General features: G+C 44.5%; 1 protein-coding gene across 2 annotated transcripts in view; it reads left to right on the top strand.

The window, feature by feature from the left end:
- Nucleotides 1–3,351: 3,351 nt before the first annotated feature.
- LOC112220753 (glutamine--fructose-6-phosphate aminotransferase [isomerizing] 2) overlaps nucleotides 3,352–24,474 on the top strand; it is a 40,966-nt gene continuing 19,843 nt past the window's right edge. The window contains exons 1-7 of one of the 2 annotated variants that reach the window (XM_024382627.2): nucleotides 3,352–3,515; nucleotides 8,270–8,377; nucleotides 14,289–14,399; nucleotides 14,813–14,938; nucleotides 16,784–16,842; nucleotides 20,567–20,701; nucleotides 22,975–23,036. In XM_024382627.2, coding sequence (XP_024238395.1) covers nucleotides 3,509–3,515; nucleotides 8,270–8,377; nucleotides 14,289–14,399; nucleotides 14,813–14,938; nucleotides 16,784–16,842; nucleotides 20,567–20,701; nucleotides 22,975–23,036 — 608 coding nt within the window. In that variant the 5' untranslated portion in view covers nucleotides 3,352–3,508. The remainder of the gene's footprint in view (nucleotides 3,516–8,269; nucleotides 8,378–14,288; nucleotides 14,400–14,812; nucleotides 14,939–16,783; nucleotides 16,843–20,566; nucleotides 20,702–22,974; nucleotides 23,037–24,474) is intronic. The other variant, XM_024382628.2, reaches the window with a different exon arrangement.

Genomic DNA, 24,474 nt, shown 5'->3' with positions numbered 1-24,474 from the left:
CAGACAACACAGAGTTACACATGGAATAAACAAATTAACAAGTCAATAACACAGTAGAAAACAAAGGGGGAGTCTATATACAATGTACAATGTGTGCAAAAGGCATGAGGAGGTAGACGAATAGTTACAATTTTGCAGATTAACACTGGAGTGATATATGATCAGATGGTCATGTACAGGTAGAGATATTGGTGTGCAAAAGAGCAGAAAAGTAAATAAATAAAAACAGTATGGGGATGAGGTAGGTGAAAATGGGTGGGCTATTTACCAATAGACTATGTACAGCTGCAGCGATCGGTTAGCTGCTCAGATAGCTGATGTTTGAAGTTGGTGAGGAGATAAAAGTCTCCAACTTCAGCGATTTTTGCAATTCGTTCCAGTCACAGGCAGCAGAGTACTGGAACGAAAGGCGGCCAAATGAGGTGTTGGCTTTAGGGATGATCAGTGAGATACACCTGCTGGAGCGCGTGCTACGGATGGGTGTTGCCATCGTGACCAGTGAACTGAGATAAGGCGGAGCTTTACCTAGCATGGACTTGTAGATGACCTGGAGCCAGTGGGTCTGGCGACGAATATGTAGCGAGGGCCAGCCGACTAGAGCATACAAGTCGCAGTGGTGGGTGGTATAAGGTGCTTTAGTGACAAAACGGATGGCACTGTGATATACTGCATCCAGTTTGCTGAGTAGAGTGTTGGAAGCCATTTTGTAGATGACATCGCCGAAGTCGAGGATTGGTAGGATAGTCAGTTTTACTAGGGTAAGCTTGGCGGCGTGAGTGAAGGAGGCTTTGTTGCGGAATAGAAAGCCGACTCTTGATTTGATTTTTGATTGGAGGTGTTTGATATGAGTCTGGAAGGAGAGTTTGCAGTCTAGCCAGACACCTAGGTACTTATAGATGTCCACATATTCAAGGTCGGAACCATCCAGGGTGGTGATGCTAGTCGGGCATGCGGGTGCAGGCAGCGATCGGTTGAAAAGCATGCATTTGGTTTTACTAGCGTTTAAGAGGAGTTGGAGGCCACGGAAGGAGTGTTGTATGGCATTGAAGCTTGTTTGGAGGTTAGATAGCACAGTGTCCAATGACAGGCCGAAAGTATATAGAATGGTGTCGTCTGCGTAGAGGTGGATCAGGGAATCGCCCGCAGCAAGAGCAACATCATTGATATACACAGAGAAAAGAGTCGGCCCGAGAATTGAACCCTGTGGTACCCCCATAGAGACTGCCAGAGGACCGGACAGCATGCCCTCCGATTTGACACACTGAACTCTGTCTGCAAAGTAATTGGTGAACCAGGCAAGGCAGTCATCCGAAAAACCGAGGCTACTGAGTCTGCCGATGAGAATATGGTGATTGACAGAGTCGAAAGCCTTGGCAAGGTCGATGAAGACGGCTGCACAGTACTGTCTTTTATCGATGGCGGTTATGATATCGTTTAGTACCTTGAGTGTGGCTGAGGTGCACCCGTGACCGGCTCGGAAGCCAGATTGCACAGCGGAGAAGGTACGGTGGGATTCGAGATGGTCAGTGACCTGTTTGTTGACTTGGCTTTCGAAGACCTTAGATAGGCAGGGCAGGATGGATATAGGTCTGTAACAGTTTGGGTCCAGGGTGTCTCCCCCTTTGAAGAGGGGGATGACTGCGGCAGCTTTCCAATCCTTGGGGATCTCAGACGATATGAAAGAGAGGTTGAACAGGCTGGTAATAGGGGTTGCGACAATGGCGGCGGATAGTTTCAGAAATAGGGGGTCCAGATTGTCAAGCCCAGCTGATTTGTACGGGTCCAGGTTTTGCAGCTCTTTCAGAACATCTGCTATCTGGATTTGGGTAAAGGAGAACTTGGAGAGGCTTGGGCGAGGAGCTGCCGGGGGAGGAGCTGTTGGCCGAGGTTGGAGTAGCCAGGCGGAAGGCATGGCCAGCCGTTGAGAAATGCTTATTGAAGTTTTCGATAATCATGGATTTATCGGTGGTGACCGTGTTACCTAGCCTCAGTGCAGTGGGCAGCTGGGAGGAGGTGCTCTTGTTCTCCATGGACTTCACAGTGTCCCAGAACTTTTTGGAGTTGGAGCTACAGGATGCAAACTTCTGCCTGAAGAAGCTGGCCTTAGCTTTCCTGACTGACTGCGTGTATTGGTTCCGGACTTCCCTGAACAGTTGCATATCACGGGGACTATTCGATGCTATTGCAGTCCGCCACAGGATGTTTTTGTGCTGGTCGAGGGCAGTCAGGTCTGGGGTGAACCAAGGACTGTATCTGTTCTTAGTTCTGCATTTTTGAACGGAGCATGCTTATCTAAAATGGTGAGGAAGTTACTTTTAAAGAATGACCAGGCATCCTCAACTGACGGGATGAGGTCGATGTCCTTCCAGGATACACGGGCCAGGTCGATTAGAAAGGCCTGCTCACAGAAGTGCAGTACACACTTTAAGTTTTTGTTATCCTATGCTACCTGGTAAAATGCTTTTTTCGCTAGCCTAACTACCTTTCATGGGCAACTTAACATTAGCATACTACTTCTAGCTACATGTTCAACTTCCATCCTCTCAGGACAGGGGCACAATGTATGAATTTATGGTTGGATCCGTTATAATCATTGGCCAGTACTGAGAATTAAGTAAAACTACAAGTCCAAATCCCTATCTCCATCCATGGCTAATTTAGGACAGGGCTGATTTTAGCTAGCTATCTAGCCACCGGAGGACAACAACAACGAGATGCAACAATGCAAGTTGTTTTGTTGTCAATAATGACGTTTGTGATGTGATTGTTCGGAAGCAAAATCCAAATCCAAATCCAAACTATGCTTGCATGGTGAGTGATCTGACCTGAGACCTGAAGACCCGAGCCTTTAGCTCCATGGACTAACATGGTCTTGAGGTGTATTGACAACCCAGGTTTGACTCCCAGGTGGTCATCCAGACTGCTAGGGTTGCCAAGTAAAACAGGCAGTTGAGCTAAACTATATCTATATGCAAGGACATTGAATAATAATGATGATGCTGCTGATGATGAGGGTGATAAGGATGTTTAAAGACTTTCCATATGAAATTAAATTTCACAGTTCTTCACAAGTTGCATTTCCTGATTCTTCATAACCATCACTGATGATGTAAAATATGCTTCCAGGAAACAGGCCTTTGGCTCTTTTTGATAATTATTATTAGTTCCATACAATGCACATTATTATGGTGATGGAAGTCCCTGAAATATGTAAGGACAGGTTAACAGTAAAACGAGAGTTCAAGGAAGTAGTTTCATATCAACAATAGGCTATAAAGTTGGTGTAGGTTAAAGACAGTGAAGGGGTGGTTTCTTTAGTTGCCTTGGAGACGGGGGTGGGGCCGCCGCTCGCGGAAACTGCATTTAAATATGTCGTTGGAGTGAGAGGTTTTACAGTCTCATTTGGATTTTACACTGAACTAGGCTACATAGTATAGTACCAGGGAAAACAACCAGGTACCGACCGTCGCCCTGAACACTATCCAGTTAGGACAAGATAATCAGAACTATGTGTGGTAAGAACGGATAGCCTACATCTAATCTAGATAATCGTGAGACAAATTACGCATTACGCATAACAAGCAATAGCCTACAGTAGGCTCGTCTAGTAGAGACTATTGGAATAGTACAATAGTATTATCTATGTTGTTATTGTAATTTAAAACCAGTCCGTTGGGAGCCGTACCAAGGCAAACAGTTTTTGTGTGTGTGTGTCTCTGACACTGTGTCAATGTGGTGCCATCCTTGTAGGCAATTTACATGTCACCGTTGGCCAATTACTTAAATATAAACCTAGATTATATATGAATATAACTTGTATTATTTATAGTAATAACAAAATAGGTTATCAGTGTTCAGCAGGAGTCCATATATTGGTTGGACGACAATCCTTCCGCTTTAGACAATTAACATGCCAGTCTCATGGCATGTTCTGAGCTGCTACGTGTCAATGTAGCTCCTTGGGGTATTAATGACAGGTCTGGCAACGTTGTAGGCTATGACAGGTCGGGCAACATTGTAGGCTATGACAGGTCGGGCAACTTTGTATTATGTTCAGATTATGATGATGATGGGCTACATCAATAGGATACCATCAGCCCATCAGAGCGTCATTCTCAAATATTACATTTAAGAAATGTAGGCTATGCTTAAAGATATGTACTCTCATCCGAGTCGTTGGACTCTAGGCCTATGCACTATGCACATTTATGTTGCTTAAATATGATTTTGCATTATCAAAAAATATATGATTGTATGCTATTTAAATGCTTTAGGGTTCTAATAGTAACTATTTGCCCCGAAGTGAAGCAATCCAAGCAAAGCTTTGCAGCCAACTGTAAATGTAAGTCGGCCAGTTTCTCCCTGGCATCTCCCACTGTAAGTAAATCTAGGTCTGTTAGTTTCCTCCCAGGAACTCCCCCGGATTTGGCCTAAAGTTTGCCTACCTGGTTGAGGCGAACACTGCGCTCAATGTGCTCCTCTCAATGGCCACCTGTGTTGCTCTGAATCCAAACCCCCTCCAGCGTGCTGCACATACTGGGACCTTTAATTGCAGACGTCACGACCATTTGAGGCGCTCTCCAGAGCATTATGTGTCATTCGCGTTTGATCAGAAACCTATGTAGGCTACACTGTATTGGATATTTAATTAAATCCTCGGTAAGGTTGCTCATTGAGACAGGCCCTTTATATCCCAATCAGACAGCCCCAAATGTTCTGTAAACAACAGCGGGAGATGCTGGTAGGAAATCAAAACAAAAAGGCAGTGGCTTTGTCAGCTGCTACAGAGACAGTGTTCACAGAATGTCCTTCATACAATACAACAGTGAATAATCAGTGTGTCCTTTGGCATCAATCACTATCATTTGATATGAGAATAACTAATTACAAGTTTATTGACCATCAACCCACACCTTGAGTGCCACAAAAACTTAAATATGCTAAACATTGTGTCGAAAAACACTAAACCTATTTTCAGCATCACACTCATGCATCATCAAGAGGGATGATTCATTTGCACCACTATGAGTCTCCCATGAAGTGGCTTTTTTTATTTCCAAAGCTGCGATTATATGATTCCATTACTTCTCCAGTTGGACAGGGATTAGCTTGTTGATATACACTTTTAATTATATATTTTGATTTCCATTCATGTCTTAGCTGTCTCAGTTGGCCATGTCAGTAACTTATATGTGTATGCCACTGTCTCCATGTTCACCACACATTATAGAGGATCATATTCCCAAACACAGGAATAGAGAATTATGAACAACAGAAAAATGTTGGGATACTGACTGTGTTGTTACGTTCTGACCTTAGTTCCTTTGTTTTGTCTTTGTTTATATGGTCAGGGCGTGAGTTGGGGTGGGCAGTCTGTTTGTTTTTCTATGTTTGGTTTCTGTGTTCGGCCTAGTATGGTTCTCAATCAGAGGCAGGTGTCGTTAGTTGTCTCTGATTGAGAATCATACTTAGGTAGCCTGGGTTTCAGTTTTGGGTTGTGGGTGTTTGTCTTCCGTGTCAGTGTTTGTCGCCACACGGGACTGTTTCGTTCATTTCACGTTTATTGTTTTGTATTTCGTAGTGTTCAGTTTATGTTTTAAAATAAACATTATGGACACTTACCACGCTGTGTTTTGGTCCTCCGATCCTTCTCGCTTCTCCTCCTCAGAAGAGGAGGACGAGATCCCTTACAGAAACACCCACCACAAGAGGACCAAGCAGCGTGGTAACGGGCAGCAGCAGCGGCCGAAAACACAAGACTCCTGGACTTGGGAGGAGATTTTGGACGGCAAGGGACCCTGGGCACAAGCAGGGGAATATCGCCACCCTAAAGCAGAGCTGGAGGCAGCGAAAGCGGAGAGGCGCCGGTATGAGGAGGCAGCAGGCAGCGCGGCTGGAAGCCCGAGAGGCAGCCCCAAAAATGTCTCGGGAGGGGGCCACACGGGAGTGTGGCTAAGTCAGGTAGGAGACCTGAGCCAACTCCCCGTGCTTACCGGAGAGCGAGAGGGACCGGGCAGGCACCGTGTTATGCGGTGGAGCGCACGGTGTCCCCGGTGTGTGTGCAAAGCCCAGTGCGGAACATTCCAGCTCCTCGTATCGGCTGGGCTAGAGTGGGCATCGAGCCAGGTGCCATGAAGCCGGCTCTACGCATCTGGTCTCCAGTGCGTCTCCTCGGGCCGGCGTTCATGGCACCAGCCTTACGCATGGTGTCCCCGGTTCGCCAGCACAGCCCAGTGCGGGCTATTCCACCTCACCGCACTGGCCTGGCTACGGGGAGCATTCAACCAGGTAAGGTTGGGCAGGCTCGGTGCTCAAGAGCTCCAGTGCGCCTGCACGGTCCGGTTTATCCGGTGCCACCTCCACGCAACAGCCCTCCGGTGGCAGCCCCCCACACCAGGCTCTCTCTCCGTCTTCTCCCTACAGGTGCTCCCACCTGTCCAGCACTGCCAGAACCTTCCTTCTGCCCAGCACCGCCAGAGTCTCCCGTCTGTCCTGAGCCGCCAGAGTCTCCCGTCTGTCCTGAGCCGCCAGAGTCTCCCGTCTGTCCTGAGCCGCCAGAGTCTGTCCTCAGAGTCTCCCGTCTGTCCTGAGCCGCCAGAGTCTCCCCAGAGTCTGTCCTGAGCCGCCAGAGTCTCCCGTCTGTCCTGAGCCGCCAGAGTCTCCCGTCTGTCCTGAGCCGCCAGAGTCTCCCGTCTGTCCCTGTCCTGAGCCGCCAGAGTCCAGAGTCTCCCGTCGCCAGAGTCTCCCGTCTGTCCTCAGAGTCTCCCGTCCAGAGCCTCCCGTCTGTCCTGAGCCGCCAGAGCCTCCCGTCTGTCCTGAGCCGCCAGAGCCTCCCGTCTGTCCTGAGTCTCCCGTCTGTCCTGAGCCGCCAGAGTCTCCCGTCTGTCCTGAGCCGCCAGAGTCTCCCGTCTGTCCTGAGTCTCCCGTCTGTCCTGAGCCCCGTCTGTCCAGAGTCTCCCGTCTGTCCTGAGCCGCCAGTCCTGAGCCGCCAGAGTCTCCGTCTGTCCCCCGTCTGTCCTGAGCCGCCAGAGTCTCCCGTCTGTCCTGAGCCGCCAGAGTCTCCCGTCTGTCCTGAGCCGCCAGAGTCTCCCGTCTGTCCTGAGCCGCCAGAGTCTCCCCTGTCCCCAGAGTCTCCCGTCTGTCCTGAGCCGCCAGAGCCGCCAGTCTGTCCTGAGCCGCCAGAGCCACCAGTCTGTCCTGAGCCGCCAGTCAGCCAGGAGCTGCCAGAGCCGTCAGTCAGCCAGGAGCTGCCAGAGCCGTCAGTCAGCCAGGAGCTGCCAGAGCCGTCAGTCAGCCAGGACCTGCCAGAGCCGTCAGTCAGCCAGGAGCTGCCAGAGCCGTCAGTCAGCTAGGAGCTTCCGGAATTGCCCTTCACTCCGGAGCTGCCGGAGTCTCCCGCCTGTCCGGCGCTGCCGGAATCTCCCGTCCATACGGGACTCATGGCTAGGATTCTCAGTCGGAGGCGAGGGTCGCCGCTCGTAAGAGGCCATGGGGCGGTTGAGGAGGCGGACAAAAACTGTGGTGAAGTGGGGTCACGTCCAGCGCCAGAGCCACCACCGCAGACAGACGCCCACCCAGACTCACCCCTATAGGTTCAGGTTTTATGGCCGGAGTCCGCACCTTTGGGGGTGGGGGGGGTACTGTCACGTTCTAATCTTAGTTCCTTTGTTTTGTCTTTGTTTATATGGTCAGGGTGTGAGTTGGGGTGGGCAGTCTATGTTTGTTTTTCTATGTTTGGTTTCTGTGATCGGCCTAGTATGGTTCTCAACCAGAGGCAGGTGTCTAGGCAGGTGTCTCTGATTGAGAATCATACTTAGGTAGCCTGGGTTTCAGTTTTGGGTTGTGGGTGTTTGTCTTCCGTGTCAGTGTTTGTCGCCACACGGAACTGTTTCGTTCATTTCACGTTTATTGTTTTGTATTTCGTAGTGTTCAGTTTATGTTTTAAAATAAACATTATGGACACTTACCACGCTGCGTTTTGGTCCTCCGATCCTTCTCGCTTCTCCTCCTCAGAAGAGGAGGACGATATCCCTTACAGCAGTACAGTACTTGCCGCCTCAAACTGTTTTCTAAACCATAGTCTAGTACTGGATGGATAGTCTACATTAAAACTACACACTGCTCAAGTCTTTCAGTGAAAGTGCTCATAAAACAGCTTGAGTTGACTGTAACGATAGACCGAAAGAGAGGGTGAAATAAGTAAATAGTCTCTCACGTTCTCTCTCCCCTCCCTCACCCCTTTATCCCCTCTTTTTTGACCTCATTGCAGGGATCTTTGCCTACCTGAATTACTGTGTGTCTCGCACCAGAAAGGAAATATTTGAGACATTGGTGAAGGGACTGCAGAGGTTGGAGTACAGAGGCTACGATTCAGCAGGTAAGGCCCTGAGTATCACCCTGAACACACACAACAGCTCCTTCACACTAAAGCCCACAGAGCACTACTCCCACAACTGCATCTCACTATGTTTTATCCAGTCTTACTTTGGAACTGCACAGCGGGTATATGGCTTCAAGCACAGTTATGACAAACATTAGTAAAACCACTGTCATTGCACTGTAAAACCCCAAAAATGAGTTATTCCTTCACTATGTGCTTCAGGGCGGTTAAGCAGTGAGAATATTGATACAGAGACTCTGTGGTGGTACTGAAGGTATGATATCTAATCACTTACAGTTGAGTGCGGCCGGTTACTGTCAGTTATCATGCCGATGAGTGCATTGTCCTCCTATGTTGACATGCAGGGTACTGTTGAAGCAGGTTGGTACGTGCCTCCTAAAGGAGGCAGGTCCAGGAATCAGGAGCAGGAGAGCAAGGAAGTCCCAGTGGCACAATAGTTTATTGAGCAGTCCCAACTCAACTACAACATGGGACTGAAACACGCCCAAACGAGGTTGACACTCACACAGGGAAATAAACGCTACACACGGAGGAGAAACCTCTACTCCTAAACTCATACCAAACGGCACAACTGCCATGAGAAAAGAAAACCCTGTGGTGCAGACACGCACCCCTAACAACGTAACCACAGAAAACAATCCCACACAAAGACTAGCAGGCAGTGGAGGTACATATACCCACCGAAAACAACTAATAAGACACAGGTGTAAACACCAAGACAGACACAAACGAAAAGGAAAATTGATCGGTGGCAGCAAGTAGGCCGGCGACGCCGAGCAACGCCCGAACAGGGAGAGGAGCCACCTTCGGTGGAATCCGTGACACAGGTGTACACATGTGATCACATGGTCCATTTGAAACTGGGTGTGGACATGCCTTCTAGGTGGTGTACCAGTGGGCAAAAGGTAGCTCTAATATCTTATTACTTCCACCCATCTGATCCATTGGGTAGTAGGATCTCGGCTATAGCTCCAGTGGTTCCTCCTTTAAAAGTTGCTAGCTTACACCGCGGGTTTCAGAGGTACCCAACGTCACGGCTTCATTGTTCCGGACCACTGCAAGGGGGAGTTAGAGCACTCGTTATGCATTTGGGTCCCAAGGTTTTTATATGACCAATCATATTGCGTGGTTCCAATGACGAATTTGACACGAGCCACCTGACTCTGGTGACTTTCTCCAGCAAAGATGGCTGACAAAACACTACGGTGGAAGCTAATTTAAGTAATTATAACGTCATAACGAGTTATGGAAAAAATTGACAATTGAGAGAAATATGTTAGTGAATGTAGAGGTCTACAAAAAAATTCTGAGGTCTTGGCTGATTTATTTTGATTTTCCCATGATGTCAAGCAAAGATGTACTGAGTTTGAAGGTAGGCCTTGAAATACATCCACAGGTGCACCTCCAATTGACCCAAATGATGTCAATTAGCCTATAAGAAGCTTCTAAAGCCAAGACATAATTTTCTGGAATATTCCAAGCTGTTTAAAGACACAGTAAACATAGTGTATGTAAACTTCTGACCCAACGGAATTGTGATACAGTGAATTGTAAGTGAAATAATCTGACTGTAAACAAATGTCCTAACTGACTTGCCAAAACTATAGTTTGTGAAAAATAAATTTGTGGGGTGGTTGAAAAACAAGTTTTAATGACTCCAACCTAAGTCTGTGTATATATACAGTTGTGATATTTCAGGTTTTTATTTTTAATAATTTCCAAAAATGTTTAAACCTGTTTTTGCTTTTTCATTCTGGGGTATTGTGTGTCGATTGATGAGAGGGGAAAAAAAAGCAATTTAATCAATTTTAGAATAAGGCCACAAAATGTGGAAAAACTAAAGAGGTCTGAATACTTTCAGAATGAACTGTACACAGTTGAAGTCGGAAGTTTACATACACTTAGGTTGAAGTCATTAAAACACGCACGTTTCTTCAACTGTCTTCTGACTGTAATTAGAGCGATGTTGATGTCGTGTAGTGATGCCAGCCGATTACAGATTGCCTATGCTGATTGCTCATCATCTTCATGAATATAAGCAAGTTTCACCAGAAATAAATAATTTGAAATAACACACTGGCCAAAATATTGTTACTTTTTAAACAAAGCGATTTATTATTATTATTATTATTAAAAATGAATTTAGAATGATTTAAAAGCCCCATAGATATTCTCAGATATTCTCACAGATCCTAACGGAAAAGTCCTCCAATCCTCTAAATGTAATTATTGGTGGAGATTCACGTCATTGCAAAAAAATATATTTTGATTTACTGTAGGCCTACCAAAGGCGAAATGAGTCTCACTAGTGTTGAGTAATGTGTTGTTAAAAATGGTGTAGGTCTTATTTATTTCAAGAGCATATTGAAGTTAGAAGCAAAAGCCTACAACTATTTTAGCACTGTTTCTCGCTGCTCTGAGGCAAGCATGGGGACTAGTCTTGATAAATCACTGATATTATTATTTTCACTTCATCTCCGTATTTGTTAGACAAGATGTAGAAAATTAAGGTGCAGAAATGTTATGATCTTAGTGTAACCTTTTTTTAACTAGGCAAGTCTGTTAAGAACAAATTCTTATTTCCAATGACAGCCTACTCCTTCCTCCCGTTGTACAGCTCCATATTTTCCAATCCATCCCAATGGAAACCCTGAGGGTTTAGTTTTTCTCTGAATAGAAACACCTTAATATTAATCAAATTAATTAAGTGAAATTTCTTAAACTCAATCCATATACTATGTTATTACAAAAAGGTTTTAAATTATCTGTTAATGCCAATACGGAAGACTATCAAACGCTTCTCAAAGATGCCCTCTGGTGGTCAAACTAGCAATAACTTGCACTAACAGAAAAAATGGCTGACAAATAAACTCAGCAAAAAAAGAAACGTCCTCTCACTTTCAACTGCGTTTATTTTCAGGAAACTTAACATGTGTAAATATTTGTATGAACATAACATGATTCAACAACTGAGACATAAACTGAACAAGTTCCACAGACATGTGACTAACAAAAATTTAATAATGTGTCCCTGAACAAAGTGGGTGGTGAAAATTAAAAGTAACACTCAGTATCTGCTGTGGCCACCAGCTGCATTAAGTACTGCAGTGCATCTGCTGCTCATGGACTGCACCAGATTTGCCAGTTCTTGCTGTGAGATGTTACCCCACTCTTCCACCAAGGCACCTGCAAGTTCCCGGACATTTCTGGGGGGAATGACCCTAGCCCTCACCCTCCTATCCAACAGGTCCCAGGTGTGGTTAATGGGATTGAGATCTGGGTTCTTCACTGGCCATGGCAGAACACTGACATTCTTGTCTTGCGGGAAATCACACACAGAACGAGCAGTATGGCTGGTGGCATTGTCATGCAGGAGGGTCATGTCAGGATGAGCCTGCAGGAAGGGTACCACATGAGGGAGAAGGAGGTCTTCCCTGTAACGCACAGCGTTGAGATTGCCTGCAATGACAACAAATTCAGTCCGATGATGCTGTGACACACTGCCTCAGACCATGATGGACCCTCCACCTCCAAATTGATCCCACTCCAGAGTACAGGCCTCGGTGTAACACTTTCCTTCGATGATAAACGTGAATCCGACCATCACCCCTGGTCAGACAAAACCGTGACTCGTCAGTGAAGAGCACTTTTTGCCAGTCCTGTCTGTCGCTGGACGGTGGGCTTGTGCCAATAGGTGACATTGCTGCCGGTGAAGTCTGATGAGGACCTGCCTTACAACAGGCCTACAAGCTGTCAGTCCAGCCTCTCTCAGCCTATTGCGGACAGTCGGAGCACTGATGGAGGGATTGTATGTTCCTGGTGTGACTCGGGCAGTTGCTGTTGCCATTCTGTAGCTGTCCCACAGGTGTGATGTTCGGATGTACCGATCCTGTACAGGTGTTGTTTCACGTGGTATGCCACTGCGAGGATGATCAGCTGTCCATAGCGCTACAGGGAGACAGTATCTTAGGCATCTCCTAGTGGTAGCCTAATGGTTAGAGCATTGGACTAGTAACCGAAAGGTAGCAAGTTCAAATCCCTGAGCTGACAAGGTACAAATCTGTCGTTCTGCCCCTGAACAGGCAGTTAACCCACTATTCCTAGGCCATCATTGAAAATAAGAATTTGTTCTTAACTGACTTGCCTAGTAAAATAAAGGTTAAAAAAAATAATAATAAAAAAACAGTACGGACATTGCAATTTATTGCCCTGGCCACATCTGCAGTCCTCATGCCTCCTTGCAGCATGACTAAGGCATGTTCACGCAGATGAGCAGGGACCCTGGGCATATTTCTTTTGTTGTTTTTCAGAGTCAGTAGAAAGGCCTCTTTAGTGTCCTAAGTTTTAAGAACTGTGACCTTAATCGCCTACCGTCTATAAGCTGTTAGTGTCTTAACGACTGTTCCACAGGTGTATGTTCATTAATTATTTATGGTTCATTGAACGAGCATGGGAAACAGTGTTTAAACCCTTTACAATGAAGATCTGTGAGGTTTTTTGGATTTTTCGAATTATCTTTGAACGACAGGGTCCTGAAAAAGGGACTTTTTTGTTGTTGCTGAGTTTAGATAACGTGCCACAGAATGCTGCAGCAGCCCACAAGGCGTGCCGCAGTATGACGCAACTTTTAAAGGAGGAACCACTGTAGGGGTTGATTTTGGGACAGGGCATCGGTCAACAGTGTTCAGATAAATGAGATGAGGTGAACCCACAAAGCAAAGAATGCAGTGGTAGAGAGTCCTGAACATGTGAGGAGAGAATCTGTTGCCCCTATTCCTGTTCTGAGCCTCACCATACACGAATGATATCTGCCTCACTGGTATCTAGTATTGCTTTGGCACATGTTTAACATGATTTTTAAATGACTACCACATCTCTGTACCCCACACAAATAATTTTCTGTAAGGTCCCTAAGTCAATTGAATTTCAAGCACAGATCCAACCACAATGATGTTTGTTAATGGCACCTATTGGTAGAAGGGTAACAAACAAAAAAGCTGACATTTAATATCCTTTGAGCATTGTGCAGTTATACATTTTACACTGTGGATGGTGTATCAATACACCCAGTCATGACAAAGGTACAGGTGCCCTTCCTGAATCAGTTGCCGGCTTAGCAATACCACATTGAATGTTCCTCGTTACAGTTGTCCTAGTTACAGTTTTGACTTAAATCGGCTTGGAAAATGTATAGCAAAACCTGTAAATGGCTGTCTAGCAATGATCAACAACCAACTTGACAGAGCTTGACCTTTTTTTAAAGAATGGGCAAACATTGTACAGTCCAGGTGTGCAAAGCTGTTAGAGACTTACCGAGAAAGACTCACAGCTGAAATCGCTGCCAAAGGTGATTCTAACATGTGTTCGTTGACACACACACACACACACACACACACACACACACACACACGTGACCTACGTGAGCTGGTTGATATTCACAAGAGATTCCACAATAATCAGCTCTTTCCTCAGATAGGTCCGTTATAAAGGTTTTGTATTATTTCAGGCAGTAGTTTTGAAAGTAGTGCTAACGAGCCACAACAGGTCCCCGGAAATGGTGTACTATGACATCCATTTTGTATGATATGTGACGTCCTGCAAAAAAAATGTTTATATATATTTAGCAATTCGTATGATATTGTTGCAAATCCAATTTGTACAAAATGTTATGAATTTGTTGTTCTTCAGATCTCGTTCAATCTCTTTAATTGAGTCTTTCAAACAAGTTTTCAAATCGGACAGGAACACTGCCTCAGTTGAAGTTGAACTGATTCATTGACAAGCCTTGCAGCCAACTAGCCAGCAGGTTTAGCCTTCATTGACCATGATTGGCTTAGGGTTGGTATTGCTCTACATTTGCCTCAGTAGTTTTTCTCTCATGTCTCAGGCATCGCTGTGGATGGTGACAAAAACACGACGACAGATGGCATCAACAACAACATCATCGTTCTCATTAAGAAGAATGGCAAAGTCAAGGCCCTGGATGAAGAGCTCTACAGTAGGTCTTATGGATACATTTCTCTCATTCCCTCATCACATTCCTCTCCTCTGGCGTCACATATATGATTCCAAAGACTCCTATGGCCTGTACCTCTTTCTTCAGGGTAACTTATTTTCTGCCTCACGACCCTTCTAGTGCATTTCTCTCCCTCTTCTATCTCTCCTCACGCTTTCCCTTCTGCTCTGTCCTAACCAAATACCTCTTTAATGAAAGAGGGTACAGTGTAGGGTTATGGTAAGACATTGAGCTCGGCTGAATTACCAGACAAACATAGTCAGTCCTCTGTCAGCTTCACCCTATCAATGTACCCATTATTGACTGACGTTAAGTCGTATCATGTTACTGGTCAATAATTGATAGAATACCTTTGTTCGTATTGTTGATCAGTGCTTGATGTGTTTTGTGATCAGAGAAAGACTGCATGGATCTGGAGGTGGAGTTGGACACACACTTTGGCATGGCTCACACACGCTGGGCCACACACGGAGAACCCAGCGCCCTCAACAGCCACCCCCACCGCTCCGACAAGAACAATGGTAACACACACTCACCTGTGTACACATACACACACACACACACAGTTCATATCTACACACAACATACAGTGCAGACATACACACCAACCCACTGCTCTGTCATGGCTTTGACAAAGTTCTCTGGAACGGCGGTGTCAGTCAGTCAGGCGAGCTAGTTTTTTTCTGGTTACTGATTGGCCAGAGATATCAATATGTAAAACACACCTTACATACTGTGATCAGGCCTGGCCTCCCCGCAGCTCTCTCTTATTGGGAGAGTTCTAGGGGAGTGTGGGAGGCCTCAGTGAAAGGAGTATTTACACACTTCCAAATGTAGAACATGAGATGGACAGAGAGAATCAGCCTTTCATAGAGGACAGCCAGACAGACAGGGTCTTGTTCAGTTGACTTTAAACACAGCCATATCCTTCCTCAGGCACACCTTTCATATGTGTTCTTTGTGCTAAAAATAACTATGTTCCGTGTCATTTTAGTTCTAGTTCTGACCGCCACATGCAAAGGTGTGTGTGCATATGTCAGCACTCAGGATACACTCCTTAACTATGCAGTCAGGCAGGAATTACAGGAATTGCTGTTAAGATACCTTTGGTCGTGTAGTGTATGTGGACACCTGCTTGTCGAACATCTCATTCCAAAATCATGGGCATTAATATGGAGTTGGTCCCCCATTTGCTTCAAAAACAGCTTCCACTCTTCTGGGAAGGCTTTCCACTAGATGTTGGAACATTGCTGCGCGGACTTGCTTCCATTCAGCCACGAGCATTAGTGATGTCAGGCGCTGATGTTGGGCGATTTGGCCTGGCTCGCAGTGTTCCAATTCATCCCAAAGGTGTCCGATTAGGTTGAGGTCAGGGCTCTGTGCAGGCCAGTCAAGTCCTTCCTCACCGATCTCGTCAAACCATTTGTGTACGGACCTCTTTTTGTGCACAGGAGCATTGTCATGCTGAAACAGGAAAGGGCCTTCCCCAAACTGTTGTCATAAAGTTGGAACCACAGACCATCTAGAATGTCATTGTATGCTGTAGTGTTAAGATTTTCCTTTACTGGAACTAAGGAGCCCGAACCATGAAAAACATGCCCAGACCATTATTCCTCCTTCACCAAACTTTACAGTTGACACTATGCATTTGGGCAGGTAGGGTACTCCTAGGATCCGCCAAACCCGGATTCATCTGTTGGGCTGCCACATGGTGAGGCATGATTCATCACTCCAGAGAAGGCATTTCCACTGCTCCAGATCCAATGGCGGCGAGCTTTACACCACTCCAGCCGACGCCTGGCATTGTGCATGGTGATTTTAGGCTTGTGTGCGGCTGCTCGGCCATGAAAACCCATTTCATGAAGCTCCCGACTAACAGTTCTTGTGCTGACGTTGCTTCCAGAGGCAGTTTGAAACTCGGTAGTGAGTGTTTCAACCAAGGACAGACGATTTTTACACGCAAAGTGCTTCAGCTGAGCCGTTGTTGCTCTTAAACATTTTGCTCTTAAACATTTCCACTTCACAATATCAGCGCTTACAGTTGACCGGGGCAGCTCTAGCAGGGCAGAAATTTGACTAACTGACTTGTTGTAAAGGTGGCATCCTATGACGGTGCCACATTGAAAGTCACTGAGCGCTTCAGTAAAGGCCATTCCACTGCCAATGTTTCTATGGAGATTGCATGGCTGTGTGCTCGGTTTTATACACCTATCAGCAATGGGTGTGGCTGAAATCGCTGATTCCACTCATTTGAAGGGGTGTCCACATGCTTTTGCCCATGTAGTGTATGATAAGAGGAGTTCCTAACGGATTTCTCACTGTCTCAATTTCTTGACTGATTTCTTGCTGTCTCTATTTTCCCTCAGAGTTTGTTGTCATCCACAATGGCATCATCACCAACTACAAAGAGTTAAAGAAGTACCTGGTAAGAACAAGTCCTACTCTACCCCTCCACTCCGCTGTCTGTATTTCTATTGTTCTACTCTATTTAAGTATAAATTACTCCACTGTAAAGTTCAGCTTGTTTTGGGTCACACCCTTGGTAATGGACCGAGATATGATCAGAAGGGTTATAGGATTTCAAGTCCTCTGTCATCTATTGTCTTTGACGATCTTCGTTCTGGGTCCTTTGTTTTGGACTTTTTGACCGATGACTCTTGCACTGTTCTACACAAATGCAAGTGAATTGAAATGGCATTAACAAAGTAGCAATGATCAATGTTGGCTTAAGCTAACATGGAAACCATACAGTGTATCTTTTATCTTCTGAGTCAGCTTGCCTTTTGTCTGTCTTGTTTTGTCAGTCCAGTTTTGCTGGTTCTGCCCAGCCAGCACATAATGAATAATATTCTGAGAACCATATGTTTCTTAGAGCTTGGTGAGAGTGTGGTTGTCCTATGGTTATTTTGCATACAACCTTCCCACAACCTTCTGGGAATGGTGCATGATAGTTGCTTGGCTTTGGAACATTCTATTTTCTTGGTATTTCATTATTTTAATAGAATATTTTCTAAAAGTTCAAATTTCAATTTTGGTAATGTTTTAGGAATGTTCTCCAACTGGTTTGACATTAGGAATGATCTAAAATATTTCAGAGACTGTTAAGAAACAACATTATTCTGTGGGAATTTCAGTACTTCAGCATAATGTTTCCTACACATTTCCTCATGTGCTATTTCAAATTTTGTTCTCAAATTGTCCGAGAACATTAAGAAACAACGTTTACAGCAAAATGGCACCGACAGACATGGCAGCTCTGATTCTAGCTCCTAAGCAACTTTGCAGTATTTGTTTTTTTGTGTGTTATTTCTAACACTATTATTTAGCCCAGAACATTTTTTAGTGTTATTACATTCAGCCGGAAATAACTTTTGGATATCAGAGCAACGTTAACTAACCAGCACTACGACCAGGAATACGACTTTCCCGAATTGGATCCTTTGTTCGCACCCCCCAAGGCAATTGAACTTATCCCAGAGGCTGCTTCAAGATGCCGCCAGCGGAGAAAAGGTATTCGGAGTGGACTTCTAGTCCGACTCAGGAGGCGGGCACACCATCCACCGCTTCCGAGTATATTACTCGCTAATGTTCAGTCTCTGGACAATAAATGATAACGTACAGAAACCTTTTGCAAGGAAAAATACATATCTCAGACTGGCTAATTAAAATAAAAGATTAAGATGGGCAAAAGAACACAGACAATAGGCAGAGGAACTCTGCCTAGAAGGCCAGCATCCCGGAGTCGCCTCTTCACTGTTGACGTTGAGACTGGGATTTTGCGGGGACTATTTAATGAAGTTGCCAGTTGAAGACTTGTCTGTTTCTCAAACTAGACACTCTAATGTACTTGTCCTCTTGTTCAGTTGTGCACCAGGGCCTTCCACTACTCTCTATTCTGGCTAGAGCCAGTTTGTGCTGTTCTGTGAAGGGAGTAGTACCCAGCATTGAACAAGATCTTCAGTTTCTTGGCAATTTCTCGCATGGAATAGCTTTCATTTCTCAGAACAATAATAGACTGATGAGTTTCAGAAGAAAGTTCTTTGTTTCTGGCCATTTTGAGCCTGTAATCAAACCCACAAATGCTGATGCTCCAGATACTCAACTAGTCTAAAGAAGGCCAGTGTTATTGCTTCTTTAATCAGGACAATAGTTTTCAGCTGTGCTAACATAATTGCAAAATGGTTTTCTAATAATCAATTCGCCTTTTAAAATGATAAACTAGGATAAGCTAACACAACGTGCCATTGGAACACAGGAGTGATGGTTGATGATAATGGGCCTCTGTATGCCTATGTAGATATTCCATAAAGAATCAGCCGTTTCCAGCTACAATAATCATTTACAACATTAACAATGTCTTCACTGTATTTCAGATCAATTTTTATGTTATTTTAATGGACAATAAAATAGCTTTTCTTTCAAAAACAAGGACATTTCTAAGTGACCCCAAACTTTTGAATGGAAGTGTATATACTGTACTCCCTATTCTACTGTATTTTAGTCAATGCTATTCTGACATTGCTCGTCCTAATATTTATATATTTCTTAATTCCATTATTTAACTTTTAGATTTGTGTGTATTGTGAATTGTTAGATATTACTGCACTGTTGGAGCTAGGAACACAAGCTTTTAACTACACCCGCAATAACATCTGCTAAATGTGTGTATGTGACCAATACAATTTGATTTGATTTCTGTGTGAATTTCAGTACTTCCACAGAACATTTCACACAAGTTCCCGTGTGGTTCTATTTCATGTCCTATTTTACTATATTCTGGGAAAGTTATAAAAATGGTGTGACTTTAGCGATGTCCTTAGAACGTTCAGATAACGTATGGTTCTCTTTTGGCAATATTCTGGGAATGTAAAAAAAAAAGGAAATTGTACACATTAACATCAATAAACTCTACATTATTTTCTCAGAACATTAAGAAGACTTTCCATTAAAAAAACACAAGAAAAATGTTGTAACATTCAGAGAACGTTCTAAAAATGTTATTTAAAAACATACATTTGGTTCTCAGCATCAAACAAAATCTCTCTATCCTCAATCATCTTAAGTGTGTTTAGGTTTGTCGGCGCACCAACTATTTGGTCACACCTGATCTTAATGAGTTCTTGTTTCCTTTGAAAGGGGGTGTGTTTGAGTAGACAAAAATAAACAGCTTCGTATGCGTAAAATAACATGGCATGCTATCTCCATCCTGGTGGTGCAGTGGACTTCCATGGGTAGAGAACAGAAGATCATAGGTTTGAATCTTACTGATGCCGTGTCACATTAAAAAATAAATGTGTTCACATGATTATTGCCAAAGGAAATGAATGTATCCTATCTGTGCGTGTTACAAAAAGTTTACCCCAAATAAGCTAGCAGTGTTAGTAAAAGACTTAAGTTTTTCAAAACCTACCAAATAACCTATAATTTCCATTCTCAAAGCATTAATCAATCCTCCCAGGAAAACTTTGAAAGGAACCAGAGTAAAATGTTCTCTGAACCTCCCTGCTACTTAAAAATGAACTTTCCCAGAACCGGCAAGATGTTCACTTTTGTTCTAAGAACGTTTAAAAAATGTTCTGTTTTACTGGTCAGGAAACGTATGGCTTTGATCCCACAACCAAAGTGAAACCAAAAACATTAGTTCCCACAACTTCCAAGGAACCAAATGTGCTAGCTGGGTACCTTCTCCTCAGCTATAATGGGTATAAATTCATGCAAGCAGGAGACACTGAATAGTAACTGATAGCTACCTCTACTGGTTTTGCTAGTTATCACTCATAATTCTTAGGGTATAAAATGTTGTTCTTACCCATCCTAGCAGATATCCATCCCAAGGCAATTATATCCTAGCAGACAGTAAAAAAAAGTTACAATAAATCATGTTTTGTGAACCATGCTGACTGTACTTACCTCCCCTTAGATCTGTTTGTGCTGAAGCCAACTCCTCTGACTATTGGTGTTATGCTAGCGGAGTTATTACTATGCTAGCTAATGCACATTTAACCTTTATTTTGGCAGGGAGTCCAATTGAGACCAAGGGAGCCTTGCATTAAAAACCCAGCAATTACACGATAAAAGTTAGAGGCATATCCGGGAGTGCTGCTTTCAGTAAGCTTGTAACATTCATTCTGATCCCCACCCTCTTTCAGAACTCCAAGGGCTATGAGTTTGAGTCAGAGACGGACACAGAGGTCATCCCTAAACTGATCAAATACGTTTACGACAACCGAGAAAGAGAAGACCTGTCCTTCTCTACCCTAGTGGAGAGGGTCATTCAACAGCTGGTGAGTACTGGGACACCTCAATCAGTCAATACAATTTATTAAGCCCTTTTTACATCAGCAGATGTCACAAAGTGCTTATTCAGAAATCAAGCCTTAAACCCCAAACAGCAAGCAATGCAAGTTAGGGTTCCATTGCCACAGGCAAAACAGCAGAAACTGGTTCAGCAGCACGACTAGGTGGACTAGGGACGGGGATAGCCAGGAGTCATCAGGCCAGGTAGTCCTGAGGCATTGTCCTAGGGCTCAGGTTCTCCGGGAGTAGAGAGATAGAGAGAGAGATACGAGAATTAGAGGGAGCATACTTAAGTTCGCACAGGAAACCAGATAAGACACGAGAAATACACCAAATAGGACAGTCTGACCCTAGCCCCCCGGCACATAGACTATTGCAGCATAGATACTGGAAGCTGAGACGGGGGAGTAGGGGCTCACTGCGGCCCCGCCCAATGATACCCCTGGACAGGGCCAACCACGCAGGATATAACCCCATCCACTTTGCCAATACAGCGGATGTGAAACAACTGGCTTAGTTAGCGGTGGTGTGCGCTAAATAGCGTTTCAATCGGTGACGTCACTTGCTCTGAGACCTTGAAGTAGTTGTTCCCCTTGCTCTGCAAGGGCCGCGGCTTTTGTGGAGCGATGGGTAACGATGCTTCGTTGTTGATGTGTGCAGAGCATCCCTGGTTCGCGCCCAGGTCGGGGCGAGGGGACGGACGTAAAGTCTATACTGTTACATTGATGCTGTTGACCCGGATCACTGGTTGCTGCGGAAATGGAGGAGGTCAAAAGGGGGGAGTGTAGCGGATGTGAAACGGCTGGCTTAGTTAGCGGTGGTGCGCGCTAAATAGCGTTTCAATCGGTGACGTCACTTGCTCTGAGACCTTGAAGTAGTTGTTCCCCTTGTTGATGTGTGCAGAGGGTCCCTGGTTCGTGCCCGGGTATGGGCGAGGGGACGGTCTAAAGTTATACTGTTACACCAACACCTACTCTACTACTATGTTATTACTATAGTACTCCTGCTGCTACTACTACTACTACATTTTTTAATTTGAGTAATTTAACAGAAACTCTTATCCAGAGCGACTGAGAGTTAGTGCATACATATTAAGATAGCTGGGCGGGACAACACATCACAATCGTTTCAAGTACATTTTCCCTCAACAAAGTATTTATCAAAAAAGTCAGTGCTAGTGGGAAAATAAGTGTTTTATTTTCTGTTTGGGGGAGGGGTGTCGGAGGCGACGTGAGATTTATTTAAAGTATTCTTAAAAAACTACTATGATGACGACGACTACTACTGCGGCTGCTTCTCCTACTACTACGAAACAAAAATGAACTGCTTAACAAAAATGACAAAACATCCCCTCAGATCTCATCGGGCCCTTTGATGAATTCCATCTCTGAAACAGCATGGTAAGGGAGTGTTTTCAACAACAGAGCAACAATCTCCCCCAGTTCCCCTTGATGATGTCATCATCACACTGTCCAGTCTGGCCTCAAATTTGGCCGTCCCATTAATAGTGTTACGTCATCACCAAAACTGTCACCATGGCAAGCACCCCAACAACATCTTTAGTGACATCGCAATCTGTATCTGGTGAACAGGAGCGAGACACTTTTTCAATCCCTTTTGCACCAACTAGATTGCTCAGTCATTTTCTCTCTTTTTCTCTCTGTCTCGCTCAGTTCTTCACACACTCTTGTTGTTGAGTTTGGTCTTATTGGAGCCAGTCCTATCTCAGCCACATCTTCCCTCTCCTTGGCTCACTGTAAAAGGTCTGAGAAGAACACAGAGGATAAAATGTACAGCTTCAGTGGGTTTGGGCTAATAGGAACCAGACCAGAACAGACCCCTTGCATCCTAATGACCACTGCTCCTCCCCCTCCTCTCCTCCATCTCTCTCCCACCCTTGGTGAGAGTGCTGGCAGTGTGTTGGAAACAGAGCTGGTTTTATACAATAGAGGTCTTATTCCTCCTAACTTTCCTGAACATCGACCCCCCCCCATCCCTTCCACACATCCCCACTACTACCCCCACGAGGGGAAACAGATGGAAAGACTGTCTCCAAAAATAAATAGGAAATTTGAATGTTGTTTTGTAATGTCACTGTTGGTCTGTTCGACTGAAACTGTCCTCTACATTTTCCTTCGCTGTATTTTTTCTTTTTACAATTCCTTCTCATTTTTAACCTTCTCCTCTTCCTCGTCATCATCATCATCTTGGAACCTAACAGACATGTTTGTATTCTCTCCTCTTTGTCATCCTGTCTTAGGAGGGGGCCTTCGCTCTGATGTTTAAAAGCAGTCATTTCCCCAGAGAGGCGGTTGCCACCAGGTCAGTATCCATGTCCACTCACATGTCTCTGTCTGTCTGGCCTATGCCATGACCTCACATAAGTCTGTCTATATATACATACAGTATATATTTATATTGCTCATTCTAATATTTCTATATTTCTTAATTCATTTATTTGTATTGGTTTTACGTCTATCGTTTTGTATTGTTAGGTATCAATGCACGGTTGGGAACATAAGCATTTGCTACACCCCGCGATAACATCTGCGAAGTTTGTGTGCAAAATTTGATTTGAAAGGATCAACACCCATTGGCATTGACTAGTCGTCTCAGCTATCGCCACAATAAAGCAATAACAGCTTGTCTCTATATAGCCCTATATTGATCTTCAGACTGTGTCTCTACCAAGCTTCTATTCCATCTAATTAATGTGTCATGTATGATGACATCACTCTTCCAAACGCTACAGCTCCCTGCCCAGCGTAAAGAACTGTCAGAGAAGAGAAGGATACAGTAAACAGAGGGAGAGAAAAGAGCGTAATTGAGAAACGTGCCTGTTTTCTTTAAGCCTCAGGTGGGAATTACCCCAGCCAGGTGTAAGCTGTCAAACACAATGACTTAGAGATTTACGATTGTCATTTTTTTGATGGGAGTGTTATGTATGTCTGAGTACTTTTATCAGGTGCTTTGTGTACACACTGTCATAGGTCCTATTTGACACTATAGGAATAAAGGCTTGAGCTATATTCATGTTATTTTTGACACACCCTCTCCCCCCACCTGCAGTGGACACTAGTTCCCTACTTTCAAGGCCCATAATGCAATTCTTCAGAAAGTGTGCGTGGCTTCACAACGTTTTCAGAGTTTAAGAAAATGGCCGAAATATGCGGCCGAAGTCCAACGAGAGCGGATACAAATTAATTTCTTAAACTAATTTTGACAAATGTTAAGAAAATGTCACACCCATCTGCACCTGCATCAGCCAATCAGAGAAGCACACATAGAGTAATGGAGATGAGAAGGCTAGAAACATGAGCAGGAACTGAACTCATCCAACTGTAGGGGAGAGGGTGGAAAAGGAGCAAGAAAGTGCTAGAGAAGAAGAGAGACAGCAAAGCTGTGTTCGAATACCCATACTAACATACTATTAGGTCATTTTAGTATACTGTAAACTAACTGTATAATTTCAGTTGAGCATCCTAGAGCTACGCTTGTCTATTGGAAATTGATGCTCTTGCTAGCTTGTTAGCGTAACAAATGACTAGCTAGACATTTTATGACAAGTGTGTTATTAAATTTAATCTGGAGGGCCAGAGGACGATCTGGGTTTACCGGTAAACCCAGATCGTTGTCAGATTGCCAGTTCATAAATTCAGAGCGTTTTGCTCTCTCTCAGCACACTGGACGCTAGTGATGGGCATTCTGGCTCTTTTCAGTGAGCTGGCTCCTTCGGCTCAGCTCACCAAAAAGAGCCGGC

Source organism: Oncorhynchus tshawytscha, linkage group LG21, assembly GCF_018296145.1.
Source record: "Oncorhynchus tshawytscha isolate Ot180627B linkage group LG21, Otsh_v2.0, whole genome shotgun sequence".
NCBI lineage: Eukaryota > Metazoa > Chordata > Actinopteri > Salmoniformes > Salmonidae > Oncorhynchus > Oncorhynchus tshawytscha.
The sequence above is the reverse complement of the archived record's forward strand: the minus strand, read 5'-3'. Positions and strand labels throughout refer to the sequence as shown.